The following is a 26,417-nucleotide window of genomic DNA, read 5'->3' on the forward strand; positions in this document are numbered from 1 at the left end:
GTTAAGTGTGTGTTATTTGATATTTTGTTGTGGTGTACTTCTCCGTCCTCAGCATTTGTTTGTAATGGAATTAGTTCTTCCAAATAATGTGTCTGTGTAAGAAGAGCCGTGGAGGACAGGTGGTGTTAAGAAAGATCACCATGTCAAACAGCTCATTAGTTTCCTGGTGCTTGTCACCATGGAAGTGTTCTGCATCGGAGATGGAGCCGCATTTTGAATCCAGCGGGGGTGTTGTGGCACATCCAGCCTGGTTGTAAGTGGGTTGTCTCCGGCTGTGGAGCATCTGCAGTATATTTTGTGTAATATGCACTTGTGCATGTACATCTTCAGTGTAGAGCGGCACCATGCAACAGAACATTAGAGTGACTTTGATTACACACTTCTCTCATCCTAACAAAGCATCCTTGACACCGCGTGCTCCTCACCACGTATACCCAGCGGGATCCGCATCTCTCTCCATGCCTCCCCTCGCCCCCCTCGCCCCCCCACCCTCTTTATCTTCCTCGCTCTTCGCGTTACTCCTGCTTTCTCCTCTCTTTCCCTTGTTTTGTTTAACTTTTATTTCTTCTGCGGCGCTCAGGGAGCGGCACCTGGTGAACATTATTTTCAAAAAGCATCATCATGCATCACTGTAAGGATACATGCTCTAATCAGATGAACCATCTGGCAAACGGCTTATGCACCATCAAGCTTAAATGCGTTGCATCTGTTGATCAAATGGATGTCTCGTTGTTTTCAGACTAACACCCTTAACCTCTGAGCCTCTTTGTACTTCGGCCTGCTGTCAAACACGATGTTTTTATGTTGCAGAGGTTATACTGATCATTTAAATAAAAGACTAATGTCACACATTTACCCCAAGATCAGAAAGGCTTTTCATCTATTAAACCATTATTGGAGCTTTATGTTAATGCAGAGCAGCATGTGCAATTCAGAAAAAATCTGTAGCGCGGCCATCAATAGGCAATAGCTCTCATTTTGGAGGGAAATTGGGCATTAACCTTTTTACCTTTTTATACTTTTATACACAGCTGTCAAATGTCTGCATTTATAGATTTGTTTTGAGCTCTGATTTGGTTGATGAGACCACTTAATGCCTAAATTAAACCTCTGTCGAATCAGAGAAGCACTCCGCTCCAAGACCCTAAAAACAGATTCCGATATTATGATGAATTATTCCACTGACTTGTGGCAGACATCCTACAATCTCTCAGTAGTGTCAGAGTCTCTTGGCCTACTTATACAGACAGCCTTGCCAGTAATGTTATGTATTCCTTCAATGAACTCTAAATAAGTCATAGCCACAAGTGTGGAAAGGGAGAGAGAAAACAGCGGTGTGTATGCGTGTGTGTGTGTGTGTGTGTACCAAAAGCAGCGAGCTCGACGACCACTCCTGCAGCCGCCGGCAGCCACGCTCAAATTAATGAATGAAGAAAGGGGAAATAAAACATTTCATATTTATGATAGTCCTTGAAACTTCATGGAAACCATGCTTTCTCTGAAGCATTTATAATGTATTACATTTAATAATAACAGTTAATCAGTAGACGGGAACTTACACAGGCATGTCTGAAAGTAGATGAGCGGCACCACTCCACACACACGAGATAGAGACAAATCCCATATTTTACATTTTTCTATTATTTCCTTTGTAGTCTTTATTTTTTTTGTGTGGTTGTAAGCACCAAACAACATCTAATCACAGGTTTACATCTGGTCTCTTAAGTTTCTCTTCGGAGCTCCACCAAAACCAGGTTGTTTTGTGTGTATGCGTGTGTGTAAAAGGTTCATTGATATCAATGACCGTCTCTTCTGATTGGCTGACTTTGAGTGACGCACTCTCAGGCCAACCACAGGTTTTCTTTGGTCTTGTAGCTTGCTAGTTCTGTGACATAGTGATTTCTCTGTGTTTTCTTCCTGATAAATGGTTGGGCAGTGGGCTGTGCTGAGCGCGGACTTATGACACGAGCATGTGTTTGTGATGTCACAAACTCACCGCAGTCCAAACGGCACATTTGCCGAATATGAGTTGTGTGCATTTCTCCATGGACTGACTGTTATGGCACTTTCATAGTATCTTTGTAACACGTAGACCAACTTTATAATAAAAAAAAAAGGCAAGGAAATTGGATTTGGTATAAAAACAACATGGGACCTTTTAAAGACCGAGAATGTACTCTCGTGTTTTTTTGTATCACTATCATTAACTGTTTATTCTTTGCCAAAGCCAAGTTGTTCCAGAAATTTTCCGATTCGATATGAAACCTATATTTTCCTGTACAGCTTTTACAGAAATATAACAAAGGCCAAATCAGCAATATTTCCTTTGGAGTCTGGCACTGATTTTGCTTTTTCAGAGACTATAGTTCAACAGAGACAATCAAACAGCATGAACAATACAATCAGGCTGGAGGACAACGCCCTCTCCCTCTCTCTCTCACACACACACACACACACACACACACACACACACACACACACACACACACACACAGACAGACTTCCTTGCAGTGCAGTTGCACTATCTTTCATCAGCACTATTGTGTTGCAAAATACAGGTATGCATGCTGAACACAAAGATCTGAATTGCAATACTGTCAGTGCTATACCCGTCAAAATAAGAGCTTCTCAGCAAGACCGCGCTCCACTTTTAATCACTGTCTCAGGTTGATTATGCCCGCCCAAAAGTGCACACTTTGCAGTGAAAAAGATCACCGTGAATATTTGACAAATGGGTCTCCTCTCTAGATGTATTGCCTGATGTTGAAAATACAGCATGTGTGTCCATTGGAATGTTCCAGCATCGTACCTAATGTAGATGTATTTATTTAGGTTCAGGCGGAGCTTGATTAAATGGTTAATAAGGGTCCTTTTAATTATTTATTTCCTGCTGTGGTTTTAATCTAGCTGACTGTTGTTAATTGTGTTAAGCAGGAGTTCATAGGATTTTTACGATAAAACTGTGAGTTGCTTTGTGAACAGAATACCAAGTTAAGAGAATATTTTTTTTTTCCCGGCAGAAACTACAGTTCAGCAAGAATTTAATCAAGTGCAGCAAGTTTGTATATACTGGATTCTTGTGATGGTCATGAAGAAAATCTAAAACTGCCCTTGTTGCACTGATGATGGCTCTCTCGCTCACCCTGATTGGTTTAAAGTTACCAAAGACATCACCTTAGAAATTCGATTCTGCAGTGTTGACAAAGTAGGTGAGCAGAGCACAACAAAGTCTTGGGATTCTGTATTATTTACTTTGGCTTTTTGGTGAGCGGAGGATCTTGAAGTTTTCTCTGTCTCAAGGAAAACGAAGCACTGCTGAATAAGCAGATGTTATGCAGTAGGTAGGTATTTCAAAGTCTTTCCCTTTTCCTCTGTAATGTATCTGCATAGGAAGTGTTTGTTATGGAAAACAAAACCAACTGCATGCAGATCATGTGCGAGTGCTTCAAAGCACAAGGTCAAAATACTACGGGGAAATTAGCGCCTTATCTGTAAACTTACTTATTGATATTCCTTATTCTGCTGCTCCTACAGTAACCCCAAATATTTTCAGCTTTCACAAACAACATAAACATGCAAATCCCACTGAATGTAGTTTTTTTTCTTCTTCTTCTTCATCTTATTCTCTCAAGAGGAATAATTTTGGATTACCAGTAAGCAGGCACTCTTTCTTTTGGCCATGCTGCAGGTCTAAGTTTTCCATTCTCACTTTGCACCCACACACATATATAAAGACTTGCACGCAGATTGCCATCGTTAAAACACGTTGACCCCACTGGCATAGTACAGACACAAACAAGAGGAAAGGGAATGAAACGGAGTGCTCACCCAAGGTTTGATGAAACTCACCCGACACCTGGGTCATGGTGGTGGGCGGGAGGCTGTTGATGTTGAGCGCCCCCATCTGGTGGATCTGCGTGGCGGGGAAGGCCACGCTAGGCGTGAGGTAACCTCCGTGGCTTGCTGCCATGATGGCTGCCTGCTGCTGCATGAGCTAAAGAAGAGGGACACGGAGAGATGGGTGGAGGAAAGGATGGTTGGATGGGGTGTTGTGAGAGGGAGCAAGAGGGTAGAAGGGGGTGCGGGAGAGAGAGAGAGAGAGAGAGAGAGAGAGAGAGAGAGAGAGAGAGAGAGAGAGAGAGAGAGGTGAGGGGAGGACAGATGGTAATGAAAAATATAGTAAGTTTGGAAGGAGTCAGACAAAAGACGGGAGAAGGGGAGCAAGAGAGAAACACAGCAAGGGTAGAACAGAGGGAGGGATGTATGTTGAGGTTGATGGATGGATAGTGCCGGGGAAGTACAGAGAAAGTAGAGCGGAATAAAAGAAAGAGAAGAAAAAAGAAGCCTGTCAACCTATGTTTAGTGAATCTGTCTATCCTCCCAGCAGGAACCCTGTCACCAGCTGCAGAAACGATTTAATAGCTGTCTGTTGGGCTCATACAAATCAAGGCATTGACATGTGCACATTATCTCCGTGTTCAGGGAACAGGCAAAGTTTGCAGAGTTGCAGTGCTTTTTCCTCACAATTGTCAAACTTCACAATAGTCTGTTTGGCTGTATAGAAATGCCACAGACGTCTCCCACTCTCGCTTGTTTTTTCCCTGGACTCGTTTAAAATTCGTCTGATGCATTTGTGATCATTGTTGCTTGTAGCCTGACATCCATCCAGTTTTACATTTTCTTAGTTTAAAATTTCAGGCAGAAACCACTAGCCCTCTGCGTTGACTAGTTTTGGCCAAAACAAAAGGCATTTTGAAAACGGAAATACATTTGGGGTTGGAACTTCATGACATGACCACAGTCTCTGCCATTGAAAACGCTGTTTTAGAGAATCACTTTTGACAAACAACGTCGTCTTTGTTAAGCAAAGTTACACTCTGTTTTGAGATGTCAGTGAATGCAGACTCTGAGTCATTAGAACAACATTTTTAAAGCAGGCGTAGAAAGTAAATCAGATTCCAGACCATGTTAGAAATACAGTATGTTAGGCAGTAAATGGCAGTCGATTTTCACCCACTGGACAATCCCACAAAGAGATAAAATCAATAGCCTTTCATTCACTCTGCATTTCTACTGAGCATGAAGTGAGAGCTGGAACTATTTTCCATCAAATGCAGCCCACACAGTGTTTATTCATATGCATAGGACACGCTCACATGCACCGCTGCTCTGAACCACACTCGCACACAAAAGACACACGTACGCGCACGCACCGTCTACACAACATGCATGAAGAGTGATAGAGACTGTTGGAGCTTCCGCACTCAGCTTAAATTCTCCCTGTGCCAACCACATGCTGAATGCCTAATTCAGAAGAAAATCCATCATTGTACAATGGCTTTTGCAGCTTGTGAACCACTAGGTTTATCTGGGGAATCAATAATCTTTTGCGAGCTATGTAGCTGCCTATCAGGCATGCAGAGCCTCGTGGTACAGGAATACAAACACTGCCGGACCAACCTCTGGCCCCTGTTCTCTGCATCTGTTTAATACTGCATAGCTTGTGTGTGTCAGTGGGAGCCTGAGACTGACTCGTATAAGCAGAAATCAAACTCTTCTGCCACTGGCACTAATGCTAATGACGACAGAGCGAGACAGCGGTGGTATAGAATGCCACTCCTGCTCGTATTTTCATGGGGGACCCTGCAACGGAAAAGCCAATTATTTTTTCCCTCAGTGGCCCTGTCAGGTAACCTGAAAGTGACTGTCCTGCTGCAGAATGCCCAGCGCCGGTGTCCCGTCCATTAGCCACATCCCTCACCGCTGCTATCTATTTATGCCTTTTGTCATTTGCATAATTTTATCAACTTGACAAATGGGGATCATCCATTCCTTTCCAAATAAGATGAATTGTGGCTTTAAGGGGGTAGAGCTGAAACAGAACAAGAAACTATAACAAAAGCAGTGGCACAGACACAAACAAAGAGGTCTGGAGGTTGTGGGGCTCCTTTTGATATTGCACTGCTGTGACTGCCCCCCTATTAGGATGTGAATAGGGTTGGACTTCAGGATGACTGGGCTGGTATTACAGAATAAATACACTGTCAGACAACTGCTTTTTTTTGGTCTTTCTCGGGCTACTTGCTGCTCTCACAGAGGACCAGGGACTTTGGGCGGATTGAAATAAGCTTTGAGCCCCTTTGTTGGGGGCCTTGTGACCTGTGACAAACTGCAGGCCTGGATGGAGTAATAATGGAGCAGGAGTAAACACTAGCGTGTCCAGAATACTATCCTCTCTCCCAACGTCTTAGATAAAGCAATCCTTAATACCATCCGTCAGATTGTCATGGATAACAACTTTGGCATCCATTGATGCTTCGTTACAAATTAAAATCCAGCAAATTGGAGACTCAAGCATGTAATTATGTTGGAATGCAGTGGTTAATACAATCTAGCTTTGATGAAAAAAAATAAACTAAAGAGCAGAAAGCAGAGTGGTTATGTTGACAGAGAGATTCAAAGTCATTTCATTTTACTTTTCGTATGCGTTTTTTTTTTTTTTTCTTTTGAAATTTCAAAGCCATTATATTCAAAAGCCATCCCGTCCCTTTATTTATGCACTACCCGGCAGATAGCAAATGGTCTCCGGCGGAGAATGAGCACAACTGAGTCTTCATCATCACAGACACAACCTTTTCTTCTCCTCTTGGAAGAGGGAAGAAAAAACACAGACAGAAACAAGAAGGGGGACAAAAGAAGAACTGCACGGGATGAAAGGGAAGCAAAGGAAGTTGCCCGCGCTCCAGCAGCATTCATTTAGTGTCAGACATCTGCTTTTTTTTTTTTATTGTAACCTGATGGCATTACTCTCCCCCTGGTGCCAGCAGGCAATCACCTTTTTATCACATGGCAATTATCTCTGTAGCGCTGCTCTGTGACTCGCTGACTCTCGGCACTGTCACATGTGACCCCTTATAGCCCAACCAGCCAGTGACGGAGGGAAGGGGAGTGGGTGGGTGGGTGGGAGGGGGGGCAAGAGAGGGGAGACAAAGGGGGAGACAGAGAGAGAGAGAGAGGGTGAAAGAGGTAGAAAAAAACGAGAGAGAGGGGAGACAGTGGGTCAATGAGGTGAACTAAAAGACTGAAGACTGAAGCTCAAGGGCCTCATTTGTTACCACCATGCTAGCAGGCTGTATTTCCACGGGACGATTTTAATAGGTTTTTTTCATCTCTGATGCACTTTGTTATGTGTGTACGCGTGTGTGTATTTGCGCGCGCGGGTGTGTGTGTGTGTGTGTGTGTGTGTGTGTGTGTGTGTAGACAGGGGCTGTCAAAAACTAGTCCTTACAAGTATAGTACAGTGAAATCAGGTCACACACGTGCTCATCTGTGTGTGTGTGTGTGTGTGTGTGTGCAGTTTACAGTACAGCCAAATGATGCAGTAATGTGCTAGCATCATTTCTCATGTGTGCAAAAGGCTCTGTTTGAATGCGAGTCCCTCCAACAGGGGGAGATGTTTCCTAATGCGAGTTTACAGCCATCATCCTCCCTCTCATCCTCCCACACACTGTCACTATTAGCACCACGTTAAACCATTTTCTCTCCTCTCATTTATCTATCGCCCACTGTAGTCTAATACATCTTTTAGGGAGGCGAGAGCAGCACAGTGCTGGAGGTGCCTTTAAATCTGAAACTTCTCTCTCGTCCTCTGACACAGTATGTCGTCCTCTGCCTAAAGAGACCAAGGGAAGCTGAAAGGGTCCGCTTCACCAGGAGACACCACTTTAAAAAGACGGAGGGAAAACGAGTGACTGGAATCAAATCTTACTGTGTACAGATATGATGTTTGTGTCTTGCAGGGAGAATACAATAGGTAATAGAAGCAGGTTTTATTACTCGCATTCAGCGATTCATGGGAGGACTATTATCACTCAACACCGGACATGGAACATGGAATCTCAGTCTCTCTCGCTTCCCTTTGGCTTGTGTTTTATGAAATCACCTTTTGCAAATAGGATGTCTCCTGTCAGAGCAACACCAGTGTCTGTGTCTATCGCGAAAATGGCACATTTCTCATTTTTTGGCATATGTTGTCAGTGCTGTACCCCTCCAATTTGTGTTCCGAGCCCCCTCCTTCTCCTGGTTTGACTAAAATCCAATTTACTGGCTGTCAGCTCAACTCTATAATCCTATCCAGTGCTGTAGTGGAGAGGTAGCTCTTTGAATTTACCATTTACTGTATTCGCCGGTTATAGCTATATATACCATCTCGCCCCACGTCTGTATTCTATACCGTGCCACCTCCTCTTCTCTTGGCCAGTTGTATATGGAGAGTAGGCGAACATGTTGTGTGTCTTTGGAGATAAAGTCCTTTTTCTGTCACTGCAGGTTTTTTCTGTCTCGAGGAGGGGGGGGGGGGGTATGTGTAGTTTATCTTGCAGTAAAGAAACATTCATCGTATCACTTCAGCACATTCCCGGTGGCTACGAGGCCGCACACGATGTGGATGCGGCCAGCACCGATGACTCCAATGTAATCATAAGCGCTGCACAAGCTGGACACCCACACTAAAGATAGCTAAAATGTCCTTCTCATTCCACATTAGTACATACCTAGCAGACCAAACCAGTATTTAGATTTATTAAATAAGTCTTAAGCAAGGTATGAAAATAAAGGCCTCGCTTGATGATCCATTGCTGCCTCGTTACTTCATCAAAAGTTGGGGTGAGTTTATCTCCAAGGTTGCCCTGCCTCAAAGTCCCTCTGCTAACTTTCTTTATTTTGGTGAATTCATTATATGCAGGTACAAGGCATCCTCCGTCTCCGTGATTCATAATACTAATACAAGGAGAATTTCACCTTCACTAACATCATTCATGCTGTATAATCTTTGTGTCGAGAAACCACATACGTGCAATTTCTCCTTTAGATTTAATGGTAATTGATTCTCTCTAATGCTGAAGTATCCCCCGTGCCCTTGTTACTTTCATTTGGAACTCAATTTCTGAGCATCATCCTGCTCTTTGTCATATTATATATGTGTATGAGAGAGAGAGAGAGAGAGAGAGAGAGAGAGAGAGAGAGAGAGAGAAGAGAGAGAGAGAGAGAGAGAGAGAGAGAGAGAGAGATACAGATACATATGCACGAGTGTGTACACTCTTGTGTGCGTCTGTATGAGCCGACATGGGTCTCTGCCACAGTAAATAAGACTCATGGCCAACCTGAGCTGGGCACACTGGTCTCCTCGCAGACGGCCACTGCCTCCACCACCCCTTAAACATTTGCATTTCTCCACATTTCCTGGGAAAGGGCTGCATTTCATGAATGGTAATGAAGGCGGGAGTTTTACTGGAGAGAGCACAAGAGATGGCCTAGCAATTACTCCGGGATGGTCAATTTGCACATTTCACAGTGGGTCTCATGGCTGTGATATGAAAATGAGGGGAAACGGATAAGCCCCCAAGACCTGGCTAACATCAACAATTAATCCTGGCATTTAGGAGCGGCAAAAAAATATATATAACTTTTACATCCAAATCAGTGCAGGGAAAAATGAGTTTGTGTTCCTCCTTCTCTGTAAATAAATTCTCTGCAGACGCTTATGTGTATTTATGAAGCATGTTGTGACAGAGGCCCAGGTTTTTATCTCGGAGCTGGATGGAAACCTTTTCTTAAATTCATTTTAGTTTCCTTCAAGTAGGTAGGACGTGTGTGTGTGTGTGTGTGTGTGTGTGTGTGTGTGTGTGTGTGTGTGTGTGTGTGTGTGTGTGTGTGTGTGTGTGTGTGTGTGTGTGTGCGCGTGTGTGTGTGTGTGCGCTCTGCCTCAGCAGGGGAAGCTGAAAGTTTGTGTGCAGATAAGTTGCCTGTGGAATATTCTGAGTCAACTGTGGCTCCTGAAGCATCTCGTGGGCCCAGAGGGAGGGACAGTGGGAGGGAGAGGGGGAGGCTAGAGATGCAGTGTGATGGAGGGTAGTGGGCGGAGGGAGGGAGGGGAGGAGAGGGGGTGGGGGGGCGCGCTTGGTGAGAGAGGGGCCGCATAGGCTTGCCTGAACTCATCAAAGAGCCCAGGGTCTGCTGTGTGTGTGTATATGGTACTGTGCCCTGGTGGTGGAGGGGGGGGGGGGGGCACTCTTAGGAGGGCAAAGGGAAGCTGATGAAGGTTGGATGGTACAAGCTAACTAAATGCGTGTGTGCCTATGTGCTGACAGTGGTGAAAGCCTTGGTGTAATGAAATGGCGGCGCTGCTTAAAGAGGAGAAAAGCTGATGACAGTGATGATGAGTTTGCCAAGCTAATTTTTACCTACAACAGTATCTGCCGAGTAAGGGGGAAAAAAAGTGGAGGTAAAAAGTCTCTCAAGTGTCTGACTCAAAAAGTTTTCAGTGAAAAGCAGATTTCAGTGAGACATACCTGGTGTTCAAGTGTTTATTTTCAGCAAATTAGCCAAGGTAAAAAAAAAAAAAACATGTTTGTGCCATTTGTGATGCGAATCCTCACACATCGCAGTCAAACACTGAGCAGCCCAACATGGATTAAAGTCTAAACAAAAGTGACAGATTTGGTATTAATCAGCAAACAGGTGTGTCACATTTTTATGTGATTTTTTTTTTTTCTTTTCTTTTTTTTTTCAGGTACGATTTTGTAGTTTTTATTGATACATTTGGAGAAACTGGAGATAATCCAGGTTCAACTTTTGTGCAGTCTTTTGTTGCTTGGTACCTTAAATCACATTGTCCCTGGAGGAGATAAATAGGTGGGTGGAAAAATACAACTACTACTACTACTAAACTGTTAAACATAGTGGATACATCCCATGGCTTCTCAGACACTTCCCTTGGTGAGGTTGGTGGAATAAAGCCATGGATTTAAACCTTCATTAACTGAGTGTTTGGCCACTTGTGAGCAGCGGGGACAAGCCGTAAACACAACACTGACATATTATTACCGTCTAGTTTGGTATGGTAAACTGCTAGCAAATATTAGCTCAGTGTTTGCTTGATAACAGTTAATGCTGCTTTGTATTACGCAACAATGCAGTTTCTGTTGAGGGCTCTCTGATCATTGATGAGTTAAGACCAAGTATTATGGGAAATTCAGAAAATGACATGACTTTAGTGTAATGCAGCCTTTAAAACCAGGAAAATACAACACTTAAACTGTGTTGTGACATTACAATATCCAAAATCTAAGATGATATATAGTCTCATATCGCATTAGAATAAAACTTATAGCAGCTTTAAAAACTCTACAGAACTAGATTAATTAGAAGCATGCCAACACCCACATTGTTTAGTTGTTAGAGAGTGAAGAAGAAAAAAAACGTCTTTAACCCATTGCAGTTATATTCATGCATGTGTCCACTACCTAGTTTACGTAAAAGCCATTAGGTATGTTCATACAGTAAATGTAGCAGGAGCTTAATGTCCATTTGAATTCCACTGTGCGCTACATATGCCTTTGCCAACTCACCGCATGTGCGTAAGAGCTGTAGGTGCTGAAGGGAAGGGCGATGGCTGGGTTAAAGATGCCAAACTGCCCAACCATCTGCTGCATACGTCTGATGGTGCGCTCCTTGTCTGTGTCGGCAAACTTGACCACCAAGCTTGAGGAAGCACCCTGAGGGGGATAAAGGGAACAAAGAAAGTCAGAGGGGAGAGATCGTGGACGCTTAAACCTGCTGTACGGCAAGCACCTGTCACACCAGCACTTAGTCAGTCAACAGAGAAACTTAGTGCGTACCTCCAAAATGATTTGATATAATTTGCATATATGACTAATATGATTAACTTAATTTTTAGAGAAAGATGGTGAAGCAAGCCTTAAGAAGTCCAACACAAATGCCTGAAAAATGTTATTGGTTATTATTTCTGATTTCATCGTGCCATGTTCATTAGCAGCAACAACTGCTGTTAACATCAATACCTAGTGAGCTCCTCTAATTGCATGTCAGAGATTTTTTTCTGTCTTTTTTCGGTGGTGTTGAACGCGGCATTCTCGATGCAACATCATTACACATTTGTATTTCTGCTGAGAATCGTTCGTCCTTATTTTGTGGCTGGCATACATAAACATGAAGCTAACAGAGGTATGTGAAGAATACAACCCATCTACTTATTGAGTGAACAGCCTTGTAGGCAGATGTGCAGACAGGAAGCCTCCGCTCTTTCAGTCAGTGGAACATATATACAAAGTCACTGGAGGCAAAGCAGCCCCACTGTGTGTGGATAGCATAAATAGTTTACATTTTTCCCTCTGGTATAATATATATATATATGTAACCTCACAACTACTTCTTATAGTTGAGGTCAAAAGATGTGCAATGCACAGTGATTTGAAAATAAGAGCTACAACAGGCGGTTCCTTTTGACCTTGGTGAAAAGCTTTCTTCAAAGAAAATGTTTCTTTTAAGAGCAATTTCCCTCATCCTGTCCTCTTCCTTTTTCCAGCCCCCTCGTCCTCTCTGAGGCTCCGGCTACTCTATCCCCTTATCAACACTATTACCTCCTTTTGCAACCCAATAATGAGAGCAGCAGGTGTGTCCGCCACACACCCTTCATTAAGAATCTTCAAATGATTTAGCGCTACAGTTGACCTTTGGTGCGCTCCGCCTTTCCTTCCCTCCGCGCCCCCAAACCGGCCAATCGATCCACATAAAAGGCCGAAATATTACTCTGATCTGACAGTGTAGAAAGGTTGTGTGTCAGTCACGATAAGAGGCCCCCCCCTGAAATTGACGCAAGATTGTCAATAACAGCGGGGACTGGTGAGGAGCCTAGATTGAGGGTTGGGGGTGTTAATGGTTTTTAAAGGGACATTTCTGGGTGAAATATGGAAACAGATGTGCCGAAGCACACACATGCAGCTGTAAATGGCATCTGTAATGATAGATTATTATTATTATTACATAATACATTACAGTTTGTATTTTCCTTTTGCCCCTTTTCCCTCACTGAGGTCTCCTGCTGATAAAGATATCTACAGACAGCAAAAGATGTTTGAAGACAGGCATTGGACCTTTCGACTGTAGCATATGGATTTTATGCTCTCTCCTTCCCCCTTTTCTCCCCACTTTTCTCGATATTCCCCCAAGTCCTCTCCTCCAGGCCTGCGCGCTGGTTGAATCACAGGCTTGAAAGACTGTAGGTGAACAGCCAGTCGGTTAGTTTGCTGTCTCAGTAAATGACTGATTGTCTAGTTAGACGAGTGATTGACTGACTGGCAGGCTGGCTGACTAACTGGCCAACAGACTCTTGACTGTCATGCTGGCTGACGACTGGACTCACTGACCAGTTAAGTGACTAATTGTTATACTGCATGTGCCATCCTGCCGTGTTGGAACAATACTTTTCCTGTTCATTGAGAGGTTTGTATGATTGTCCAATAAACACAAATAAGATAGAACAACACTAAATACAAGGCAGTCTGAGTCTCTTACAAAAATGAATCAAGTCGAGGTTAACTTTGAGACAGCTGCGTGTTTAGGTTTTCTCTGTTATGTCTGTCCAGCTTTTTACTATCTGCATTATTTACCATATTATGATGTTTAAGTGCGCATGGCCAGAATACCCACGAGAATTGTGAGTACATATTGAATATTTAAACTCCCTTTCACAGGTTAAAATAAATAAGCTATAATGGTGTACTGTCTTTGGTAATGAAAGCCGCATGTTGATGCTCTGCTTCTCTATTTTTTGTGGAAAGGCTGAGATTCATAATCTGTGGAGATTGAGTTGGTACTATACAGTCAGCCACTTTTCCAATGAGAACCAGACTGGTGTGTGCCTTCTTGAATAATAGAAACAAGGTTTATTGTGAATTGACCTGTCTGCTTATATAAGCGCCGTGTGCTCTTTTCTTTCATACTCTTGCGTGTATGTTCCACTCACTGCAAAGCTTTTTTTTTTGAGGAGGTCTATACACTGAGATCGCCCTCCCACTGGTTCACCTTAGGACACCCAAATCTCACGGCTTGTCGGCTAAGCATCCATTGCCACATTTGTTTATCTCTGAGGTTTTCCCATTTAGGCCTGTCAGGATATCAGCAAGCAGGATCTCCATTGCCATAAAGAGAGAAGGATGAAGTGTGAATCGAAAGTCTCATTAAATTTTTAAGCTGCCAAGTGTGAGCAGAATCCCCCTGCCGGGCGGCTCCCAGCTACCTGGAGGGCCACTGACGGAACGGGAGTTAAACAGGGAGGATGAAAAGGCACTACAGAGATTTCCAACCAAAAGGAAAGTCTGCCTCTTCATGGTTCCTTCTCATTGCCAAGGAGGGTTGTGCTCGTGTCTGTCCAGGCTGCACACCTTCATGTGAATAAAAGATATGAAGCTTCACACCAAGCTTTAAACATAGGCCTGTGTGTCTTAGTGCACAAATGTTTAAAACAGGACTGGTCCTGTGGGCTGCAGTGGGATATACAGTCATGTGAAAAAGACCTCCCATGGAAATTAATGGCTTTAAAAAAAAAAAAAAAAAAACATTTAGTAATATTTATACAAGCAAACATTTGGTCCTCTTTGATACAGGTGACATTCTTGAACACAACCAGAAGGAAAATCTCTCTTTTTTTTTTTTTCTTTTTTTTTTAAAGCTAATATAAATAGATGTAATATCCCCCTGTAGAAATAGTAAGGGCACCCTTAGCCTCAGATGATATCATTACCCCCTTTAGCTGAAATTGCATCCTGTCTGTGTTTTGCATACCAGTCTCCGACATCGATTGCTGAAATGTTTGACTACTCCTCATCCATGTAAAATTCCTTCAGCTGCCAGATATTTGAGGCTTTTCTAGCATCTAATGTTTATTTTAACTCCCTCACAACAGTTACAAAGGATTCAAATCTGATACTGGATTTTTTTTTGGGGGTCAGATGCCAATAGTGATATTAGGGGGTAAAACAATATTCTAAATCAATATATCAGACAGAATGTGGTTATTAGACACTTGTAACAAAGATTTGTAATGTAGGCAGGATATTTTAGAGTTTAGCGATAATCCTTATGATCCAAAATGACACCACTGCGTGGAAACGGTGAATTTATCTGGAAATGTAAGAATTATATAATGACCATGAATACAAATTAATTACAAACACCAGGCATCTTTTTCTGCAACACATTCTTGAAAAAAAGTTAATGAGAAAAGACGATTCACGTTAAATTCCTGTGATATTTTAGTGAACAGACATTTTTTTCATCGCTGCCTGTAAAATGAGTACTGCGTCTTTTAATCAGAACGTATTGCCGCTGAAGCAGCCCGTTTCTCCTCGACATATGGCATCCATTCACACTGCTCATACTGTAGATTAAAAAAACTGTTTTACATTCAAGAAGTTACGAGTTAATATTAAAGATGAATTTGAGCAGAGTGGTCTCCTGAAGAATACGGGTGCTTAGCATGTGCTGCTCATCTGGACACCGTTTGATTTGTTTGTTTGTTCAGAGGCCACGGGGAAACACATTTACCTCAGTCACATTCAGAATGGGAAAATCACAAGTTACTGACGCTGCTTGTACAATTATACGCTGCGGTGTGTAACACTTCATTCATGTCATTTGCATGATGCTGTTCTGGTTATTCTAAAAAGGCATTGCTGCCCATTACACCACCCCAGCTACCACAGAAGCATAAATACACATGCTTGTCAAGCTTGGCTCCTAAAATAATGGATAACTGAAATCTGTTAGGTTATTAGAATGTAAATTGCCTGGGTAGAAATAGTGCAGAAGAATGACAGACCTAACTTCAAAATATTAAAGGGGAACATTGTTTAATGAGTAGCAACACAAAGATCTACAGTATCATCCATGTGAAAGGCTGACATTAAAATGATTATTATTGTTGTGTGACTTATATGCTACTGTATGTCTGCCTTTTCATTTTATTATAATTTGAGATGGTTGAATATTGATCTTCACACTAAAACAATGAGCCTTATTTAGCATGAAATCCTTGTACTCAGTGTATGTTCTTTGAAGTAAGAGCGATGATTCAGCAGCGTTAGAATCACGTTTAGATGTTTTTTGACCTGATTTTTTTCTTCTCTTCACTCACCGTCATGTAGCTCCCTCTTCTGAGTAAGCTTTACCTCATTTGTTTTCCTTTTGTTGTGCTCTTATCCTCCCACCATCCTGCTTTAATGTTTCCATCCCTGTCCTTATGTCAGCTGAAACTGCCTCAAACACAGCCGACACGCGTACAGAGTGAAAAAAATTTGCTTCGGCTCTGCGGACCTGACCCACACCCCCCTCGTCTCTGTGTAGTTCTGTCCTGGGACTGACTTCCTACATGGCCCTGCTGAATCCCAGCAATTTGCTCTACAGCTCTAATGTTTAAATGTTTAATTAAGCCACTCATACCCTGAACTGTGTGTGTGTGTGTGTGTGTGTGTGTGTGTGTGTGTGTGTGTGTGTGTGTGTGTGTGTGTGTGTGCGCGCATGCTTGAAGGTGCTGATGTATATGAGATGTGGAGGTATTGATGCTTAAATATGATAGGTGAGCGTGTGATGGCGATCGAGCACTGGTGTTACACGTGACCTGCTGATGCACTGTGATTGTTAAACCTGAGCTGTGTTATCATTATTGTTCATACATTAAGTCATAGCTGTGAGTAGATAATTTTTCATCCTGTGCCATTCATAAGTGCCTGACTGGTGTTATCGGACGATATTGACCTTTCACAGATATTTCGGTATCGACGTTTCTGTTGCCTGATATAAAAGCTTTTTTTTAACGGAATAAAATGTAGAAAAATATGCTTTAGGTGTTTTACAAATTGTTCTATTTTCAAATGTATATATATAAATATATATTATATTCCCTGTAAAGGTTTTGGAATGTGAAGTGAAGCAGTTAGGCTCTAGTGTCCCTCATAAATGTCAACGGATGAATACTTGGAAGCATTTATACCCATACATAAAGTATATCCACTGACCGCCATTCATACATGCACACATTTGATGCAGATTTTTTTTCTTTCCTAGAATACATTAAAAAAAAAAAAAAGACACCCACTCCCCCTCTACATGAATAACACAAATGTATTCAGCTCAAGTCCTCCGAGCTGGAAAATAAGGTCAGTCAGGGAGCCTCTGACCCTCGTCCGTGGCTGTACGAGCATGTGACAGTGAAACAGTGAGAGGAGTGATATAGAACTAGTGTGTGTGTGTGTGTGTGTGTGTGTGTGTGTGTGTGTGTGTGTGTGTGCGTGTGTGTGTGTGTGCGTGTGTGTGTGTGTGCGTGCTCATGTGTGCTCCTCACTAAGTGCCTCTGTTTGTAGATGTTTATGTATGCACACACATGTATTCATGCGCGGGCGCGTGTGCACACTCATAAACTCGTGAGAAGCCAGTGTTCATGCTTTAGGGGATTGGCAGTACATCTATCAAACTGCTGTAGTTTGTCACAGTTTTAATATTCGGTGCACTTCGATACCTCAGCTGCTTTGGCTGAGCTGTATTTATTGTCAAACATTTTCTCTTAGACCCAGAGCAGTAGGAAGGAGGCAACCCTTCTCTCATTTAACATTCAATAAATGCCCTTTACAAGCTCAGGGGTTATTCTGTATTGTAACCGTCAGTGGTCTTCATGCGTTTTACTTCTTCATTTATAGATTCAATTTTTAATCCACCCTAATATGTGGTAAATGAAAGTATTTTGTTATTCATGGCATGCTTGCACATGTACGAGGAGTGGACCATAAAGTTCTGTCGCTGCTCCTGTTGTGCACGAACAGTGCGCCGCACAGTGACGTGGCTGTAGCAGGGATAGGCTATAACGTTGGTGAGTAAGTATTCCAGGTGTTATCGCCTGATCAATACCAGCACCTGAGTTACAAAGATTTTTGTGAGCGCTGGTCCGGCACGTATGTGATTTCTATACGCACCTAAAATTGGAGCGGAGAGCGCACAACGTTTGTGACAAACTATTGAAGAACAGAAAGGAGGAGCAGGGAGCCTAAAAACTTTTTTTCAACCACTGTGAGCTGCCGTGACGCTCAAACGCCTCAGTACGTCACAGTAAAACATCAATTTTGACTTGACTTTGACACAAAGTTTGCTGTGCGCTCTCTGCTGGGAGCAGTCTCTGAACTTTCAAATCCACCTTTGTAGGACCTGATGCCGAATTTGGACACTTTCATGGCACTGACCAAATTGCTTTGGCACAATGGAAACGCGCACCTTGTAGATGAAATCACTCTGCTTCAACTTCTTACATTACATTTTATTTCACTCTTTTCAAACTTTTGTTTGGCCAGGAAAGCGTTCAATGTTCTGTAGTGACTGTTGCTGTCTTTGTGTGCAGCCAGCTAGCTAACATTAGCCCGCTGATAGCTTGCATGTGAGGGACATCTGTTAATCGCAGCTACTGAAAGCAACCTAGATTAAACTGTACAAACACCTGAAATTTGTACCATAATGTGTGATGTAATTTTCTTTTTCTTAAAATGGATTTGATCAGATTGGTATTTAAAAAGTATTGTTCAAACTTAAGATATTGGTTCTTGCACCATTATTTACAATTTAAAACGATACCCAGCCTTATGTACAAGACTGCTTTTTTAAGCTGTGACTTACCTACAATCAAAATGCCTCAAAATGAGCACACAGGATGTACGGTCCGTGGTTTTTTTTTTCCAGTATCTGATAGACACTTTGCTCTAACAGCACTGTCCTGCTGAGGCATAATAGTCCACCGGTGGTCCGCTAATCTCAGCGAGGCAGGCCCACTGGGCCCTCTCCTCCAGCAGCCACAGGATATGAGATGCTGATCAGATTTCTATAATCAATTTACCAGAGCAGGAGGTATAAATCCTGTCCATTCACTCATTTTCCCTCTGCCCCCTCTGCCTCTCTCCCTCTGACTCTTCCTCCCCTCCCTTCAGCACCCTGCTTATAGTTAGATGAATAATTCAGCAGCCAATGTGGTGAAAGGTGGAGTAAACAAGTCTATTGCCTAATATCCCGAGAGGCTGCCAAAGAGAGACGAGCGAGGGCAGAGAGCTCGCAGAGATAGGGCGATGCAGCAACACAGAAGGAGGGTATCTATGGAGAATGGACATCCAGAGTCTTTTCCTCACGACCTGCAGTCATTTGCACTTAGATTGACTCGGAGGTTGGGCCAAAATGGCACAGCTGGCTTCCAGTGGTTGTCTCTCCTTTCCTCTCTTAAGCCACGCATTGGCAACCATTAATAATGAAATCATAGTGAAACACACCACCTGTGAGATAGGGGTGGGTGAGAGTTCAGGGTCCCTGCCTCTCTGAGATGAGAGTTCCCAAAACCCCCAAAAAAGGAGGATAAAAGCAGAGCATACTTCAGGCTACTCTATAATACAAGACAATACAATACGGACTCTCTGTCCGCTCCCTGAATGTCATGGAGAATAACTATTTAGGTTTGGCGTGCAGAGTAAGGAGCTTTTATTTTGACACGATCAGGTATACGGGGACCGTACCTAAGCACGAGACACATACCAATGAGCAGTACATTTTTTTTTTTTTTTTAAATGCTCCCAGTAAATCCAATGCAGAGAGAATTCAGAGGACACAGTGTGCTTACATAACGAGCAAATGTAATCTCACACTGGAGTTATATTCACTGATTATGCAAGCAGAAGTACTGATTGATGACTCACCCAAAATTCAATTATCACTCTAAACAGTTTTATCTGGAAATTAGATTTGGATTTTCTTTTTTTTTTCTTTTTTTTCTTTTTTTTTTTATAAGTACCATGTTAATTAAAGAGACACAGGGCTATTGTCGTATCTGTTTTTAAAGATGGGATATTTATGAAGACGGTTGCAGTTTCTGTAAGTCGATTTAAAACCTTGAAGTTTGGCAAAGTTTAAAACGAAGAGTTTTACAGCGTTGAATCACAAGAGGTGGACTGGACTTAACTATTGTGAGTGGCGGGCTGTGTGTACGTGTTGTGCATGCTATGAATGCTGTGTCGTCTCTGTACGTTTTCATATGTGAGGGAGAGAGAGCTGTACTCACGGGCATGGTCTGGCTGCCGTGGAGGGCACTGATTGCAGACTGAGCCTCAGTATGTGTGGAGAACTTAACAAAGGCGCAACCTGGAAGAGAGAACAGATGCACACACACACACACACACACACACACACACACACACACACACACACACACACACAATATATATATAAATATATATACAGTAAAGGTATTCAATCGAGTGAGTATTTAAAAGCTTACGGTATATTAATAAAGGATGTTGAATTATATTTGACACCACGGAAATCACTGTGCAGTGAGAGGCTCTCGCTGCACAGCAAGCTGCTCCACTCCAGGCATTAGGCAGGCAGACAAGCAGGCAGACAAGCAGGCAGAAGCTGCGGGCTAAAGATTGCACTGATGAAGCAGAAAAGCATGCTATTTAGCACCACATGCCTGTCTGTGCATATTAAATACGCACTAAACTGGCTAAACTCGAATAGAAAAACCATCTGAGAACTCGGCGCAATTTAACGTTTGTGCAGCAGGATGTTCTGATCAATATTTGTGAATATGAAGAAGAAGAAACCACAGAAGCAACGCTCTTTGCTGTAATGCACTGATGGAATATTGTGAGGACAATTTGAAGGCAAGTTTGAGTCTTTTGTGGATACAGAGTAAATCCACTGACACTATTATTCAATTAAACTGAAGTATGCCACCATAACTTGAAAAATATTCTACAAATAGATTTAAAGATGTACATTTTACCACTATAATGTTATAATTTTCCCTAGGTCCACTCCCAAATCCAAATTTCAATGATTACATAAACAGTAACAGTTGTTCATTTCTAAATATTTACTATATTTTAGGGCTGGACGATATGGACCAAAAGTCATATCCCGATATATATTTTGGCTGAGTAGCGATATACGATATATATCTCGATATTTTCTATGAAGTGGGTTGAATGTTCATTTGTAAGTCAAATCTACACGTGAAATGTCACAAGCACTTTTATTGACACAGACTGTGATCAAAATGAAATGCAAAGGCAGGTTGTCTTCCTTGATAGAACATTTACTGCTGCAAAACATGTAAATGGAACATTACATGACGTAAATAGCCTACATTAAAAGAAACAGGTCTTTCTCTGCGATGCTCCGTCGTTGTTTTCAACATCGAACAGACTGACGTGCTGCAGGAAACGTAGTCTCATTTCCGGTTCACGGCACAGCTGTGTTATTGCTCTCTCAACCCAGTTAATTTCCTCTATTCTTCATTAGTGCGGTTTATTACCGCTGTAAATTTAAACGTGCGCTAGTTGTGCTCAACGCACTCACAGCTCGCTTTGTTTAGTCACTTTCTCGCGGATCTCACAGCTGTTTACAAGCTGTGCAGATCTGTCAGCTACTTTTGCTTAGCAGTTAGCGGCGGCTTCCATCCCGCCGGCTGTCCGGCTCTCTGCTGCTCAGTGCGTCGTATGTTCAGTTATTCTTCTGCCTCCCGGAGTAATAATCCAATATGTAACTAATGGAGTTTGTTTGCTGTGATGAAGGAGAGTCTCAGTGAGTTGAAAGTGCGACTCCTCATCATCAGGAAAAAAAAAAAAAAAAGATTGTTAATTTCGACAGCTCTGAGGAGCCGGTGGCCCCTGCTCTCTGCCAGAATGTATAAGCATTTCGCCTCAGTTCTTCCTTTTGACTTTTGAGAGTAAATCAACTAAATAAATTAGTCTAAATGGCAGGTAGACATTTGTATTTACTTTTGAATAATAAATGCACTTTTGGAACATTTCAATGAAGACAGATAATGATAGATAAAATGGGCTATGACTCAAAACCACAAGTGTAAGAGATAGGAACAGATATGGAGCGCTATCACAATACTTTCTTACCTTCTGACGAGGTTAGTGCCCCCTCTTATCAGACGGCACCATAGATAATACGTAAAAACCTTGATGTATTGCCCAAACCTACAGCACATTTCATACATTTGCTGTCTTTTAGCCAGTTGTTTTCCTGGATGTACGGGGCAGAGATCACTTGACAGGGCACATGAGCATTTACAATAAAACAAATGAACACATTCTCAGTGATACATCTGTACAGACAGTAGGTCTCCGCCCACTGCTCATGCATGCCTCTGGAGTAACTTCATCCGAATTGAAGAGGGCACAAGAAAGGAAAATGAACAAAGACAACATCTACCTCTTTATATGTGAGGACTGACTCTGGGTTTGTTGCAGTGAAGCAGTAGGACGATCCACTGAGTCGCCATGTCCTCTTATAATTATACCCTATTTCACCTAATTTGATTTCATTTGAAGTTTCTTTCTTTTTTTTTAAATTATTTAATCTTTCATACTTTATTCTTCTTATCATCTATCCTGCTTGACCCAGCTGCCCTGCCATTCTTCCTGTGTTAATGGGCTTACCCCTGTGGACACCAGCCGATCAAGATGCCCATTCAGCTGTCAAACCACTGCCCCCTATTGCGATATGGATAGAAAAGAGCTCGTGATGACCTGAACAAGGACTTTGCTACAGTAGTACAAACTAAATACCACTATAATGAGATATTTAACTCTTTATATACTCTACAAGCCTTGAACTACCTGCATGGTTTTTGAAGTAAATCAACGAGGTTTGTTAATATTGAAATGGTGCCCCAGCTATAATGGCATAAAACATTTAAACATACAGGGGTTATAGTTTTGCACATGATCCTCTTCAAATAGGATTTTTTGATGACTAAGTGCAAAATATATTTGTTTGGCCAGTGGTTTATAGGGATGTTTTATTTGGTTGTCTTATATAGTCGATATATTATAGAACATATTAATTAAATGATTTGCACACCAACTAACACAGACATCCATTAACAGACAAAGATGAAAATGAGAGTAATGTTTGAAGCATAATGTTCTGAGTGTTTCAGTCCAGACAGTTGAATTAGATAGAGCACAGATATTACAGAGCCTCAAAGAATAATGCAACTTCTCTCGGCTGTCCCCATCCTCACAGTGGGGACACTTGAATTGTTTTGACATCCATCTTTCTCGCCTCCTCCTCCAAACCACTGCAGAGTCAGAACGCTCTGGCTTCAGACCCCCTTAGATATAATTCCACAACAATTTCCATAAGCGCTGGCCGGGGAATAGGCTTTAGAGACATGAAAAACCACTAGTCCCTTTGCTCTTTGCTGCATGTCGGAGGGAATTGATGTCTCCAAAAGTTTGGGCTATCTTAAAAAGGCCTGCAAGATATCAATGGTACAGTTACAGTAGAGGCCAGCAGTACATCCAGGGGAAAGAGAAAAATTCTTCAGATTAAAAACCAGGACAGTGACAGAATCATGGTTTCTTAATGTAGGACAATGTCATTTTTAAAAAATATTCTGGGGAATTGTTTGCAATGGCAAAGTCAGCATTTTGCACTTTAAGTTTTTAAATCATTGCTGTATTTGATGGGATTACAGTGTTCAGATTTTGATCATAGATCTATCTATTTAGGGCCGGGTGTCTTTTCAGTACTGGTACCGATACCTTGATTTTGAACCTGAATGATACTTTTTGGATACCAATTTTAAAATGATCATTTTATTTAAATTCAATTACACATAACAGTACAAATCTTTCGTTTTAATGCTGTTTAGAGGGGGAGAGGAAACACTATAATTTACCGATATCCCCCTAAACATGGACGGTATTGCTATATGGTACAATTTACAGATGTAGTATAGATGCTAGCTAGCCGGCTGGGCACAGAGAAGTCTCCAGCTACTGCAGCGCATCTCAGATGGGTATGTGGCCATAAATTTGTTTATAAATAGTGAAATAAGGTGTTCTAATGTAAAATTGACTTAAAGTAAAGTAATTTGTAACTACTTGGGCAGGCCCACCCATGTCTGTGTATAAATGCTGGGGCTCACTGACACTGATGAGATTTATTTATATTAGATAGTACCAAAGCACTTTGGTCAGTGCCATACAAATTTTGAAGTCTGGTACCCGGCCCGCCATTTGTCCAAAGATGTTCCTGTCTGTCTTAAAATCAACAACTCAGTATGTCCATTCTTATATTTATATATTACATGGTACAAGGTTTTTAAACTATTACACTTTGAAGGTTCAATGACGCAAAAATTACAATAACCCTACAAACCAAACCAAAAGGACAAAGCCAAACCAACTAATTATCTACTTAGCGCCTCTCATGGTTCCTAACTGTTAACGTCAGACATCAATCAAGCAGTATTTTATACAGCAGTCTAATTTTGCTGTCACTGCCAGTAGCGATGTCGCACATCAAACAGCATAGCGTTCAAATACTTGTAATTATGTGAACATGCTACTTGACCTACATCCGATGCAAATGTCACACATATTTTACCCAGCCCTGCTGACGTAGACACTCAGACGGACTGTCACCTCCTTGTCAGTGACCTAAATAATGCAGACAGCTGCATCATGGCTCCTACCTTTGCTGTTTCCGTCAGGACCTCTTAGGACCGTGCACTCCTCGATGACTCCGTAGGGTTCGAAGAGGCGGTAAACATCCTCCTCGGTCTGTTGTTTGTTCAGCATCCCAACAAACAACTTCCTGTCTTCTGGAACAAAAACAAAATAGAGACAAAAGGTTACATTATAACTTTGACCTCAATTATGAAGCCAATTTGAGAACGTACAACAGTAAAATACATCATCACTGTTGGTGAAGCAGCAGTTTAAAAAAGAAGTGTCTTTTCCCCCCCACAAAAACAAACACAGATATAAATATATATGTTCTCAGAGCCTCGGTACAGTAGAGTAACTGTCGAGGTTATTTAGTGCTGGTTGGGCTCGAGTCGCATTGTATTATCTCTTTCCCAGGACTGATCATTTTAAATCTGCAGTATAAGTGGGTTTGGTCCCGTATGGGGCACATATACTGTAGCTGCTGGGGGGTAAGTGAGTGGTCAGGGGGCTGGAGAGAAGAGAGAGAAAATAAATGGCAGACTAATGAAGAGGTTTCTCTCTTGCACACACAGGCACAGAGACCCAAGACAATGAGCAAGTCTTTGGTCCTTTTTAAAGCACAGGGGGCTCCAGGCAGCTCCAGCCACCTACACACCACACTGTAGCGGCTGCAAACTCAAACTCCCTCTCTTTCTTTTACTCTCCCCTCTCTTTATTCTTTATTCATCCATCTCTCTCTTTCCTGCTTTCCTTTTTCTCTCGCTGATTCTACATTCCCCCCCCTCATTCTTTTTCAACTGCCCACCCTCTCTCCCCTCTCTCTCTTCCTCTCTTTATCTCTCTCTTACTCTACTAATTGCTGCTGATCCAGTGTTTTTTTGTGTAGCCAGAGAAATATTTGTGTGCTCTTCAGTTGAACAATGGCGTGTCTCTCCAGTGAGCAAACGAAGGCTGGGAGACATGCCATGAATAACGCTGACTTTTCAATAGATAGCCTGTATGCTACCGAGTCCTGTTAAATGCTGTGGGATCTGATCTTTACCTTGACCTGACACACTGTGTTTACTGATGTACTCTGGCCTTGTATGATTAATGCTACAGTGCAGCGTGTTTCTGCTGGCAGCAGAAGCACTAAAACCTTCCCTTTATACAGATTGTTTCTCCAACTCTGACCCGTGAAGTCACAGCAGGGAGGCTGAGTGAGAGACAGGACTATGGACCTGCTGCTGTGAAGAGGTTGAGAGCAGCATAAATCGCTGCCAGAGGTATTTTTCCAAGTGTCACGCTGACCTGTGACGAGTACCGAGTGTGCCGTGTTGTCGTCGTTCCCCGACCCAAACACAAGCCGATACCCGCATTTCAGCACCGGGCACGGCAGAGAGTGTATGTGGCGCCCAGCTAAGGTTTCAGCACTCGGCACCGCCAATGATGCACCTTTAAAATAATCACCCGTGTCAGAGCATTGTCTAGGGAGGGGCGTCCATGGTGCTGGCTCCTTATTGCAAGTGGCAGGATCAGAGGCTATGTATCAAAATGGAAGTGATGCAATGTGACATCTGTCAGGGTGGATTGGAGAGCATTTATCTGCAAAAAAAGGAAAGCCCTGAACTGGAAAATGAAAGGCCAAGATGGTCCTTCCTTTTGCTGGAGGGAGAATATAAATTCTGAGGTTGGATCGGGGAGATGAGTCAAGGGTGGGGGGTTGGGGGTGGGGCCGGACTGCACAAATCTCCCTGAATGCTGCCAGACCACATCTCCCATACAGTTGTGTATACAGTTCTTCCTGCCCCTGCTTTGGTTATAACTTCCCTGTTTATTGTGGATAATGGGGGTCTGACAAGTAGTGAATTAACGTATGACCTTTATCAATTTCATACGAGCTGCACTGTGGCGATCACACTGTTAACAGCGTACATGTGGCACGTCTTAAAATACGGCCCTGCATCCATCCTGAAGATGGCCTACTGGCACGTCACCTCCAGCTGAATGGAATAATATTTATAGGACTTCAAGTATAAAAGGATCATTCGCGACTATATATCACACACCTGTGTAATATCG

At 42.4% G+C, this 26,417-nt stretch overlaps 1 protein-coding gene across 12 annotated transcripts in view; it reads right to left on the reverse strand.

The window, feature by feature from the left end:
* celf5a (cugbp, Elav-like family member 5a) overlaps positions 1-26,417 on the reverse strand; it is a 187,879-nt gene that overhangs the window by 14,013 nt on the left and 147,449 nt on the right. For 4 of the 12 annotated variants that reach the window (XM_069150191.1, XM_069150188.1, XM_069150190.1 and 1 more), the window contains exons 4-7: positions 24,380-24,508; positions 19,940-20,019; positions 11,409-11,555; positions 3,829-3,994 (exon numbers count right to left, since the gene is read on the reverse strand). In XM_069150191.1, the coding sequence (XP_069006292.1) occupies positions 3,829-3,994; positions 11,409-11,555; positions 19,940-20,019; positions 24,380-24,508 (522 nt within the window). The remainder of the gene's footprint in view (positions 1-3,828; positions 3,995-11,408; positions 11,556-19,939; positions 20,020-24,379; positions 24,509-26,417) is intronic. The other 8 variants (XM_069150197.1, XM_069150194.1, XM_069150193.1 and 5 more) reach the window with 4 other exon arrangements.

This window comes from Embiotoca jacksoni, unplaced genomic scaffold, assembly GCF_022577435.1.
Source record: "Embiotoca jacksoni isolate LCO1_2020_lvr unplaced genomic scaffold, fEmbJac1.0.p SCAF_16, whole genome shotgun sequence".
NCBI classification, from domain to species: Eukaryota; Metazoa; Chordata; class Actinopteri; family Embiotocidae; genus Embiotoca; species Embiotoca jacksoni.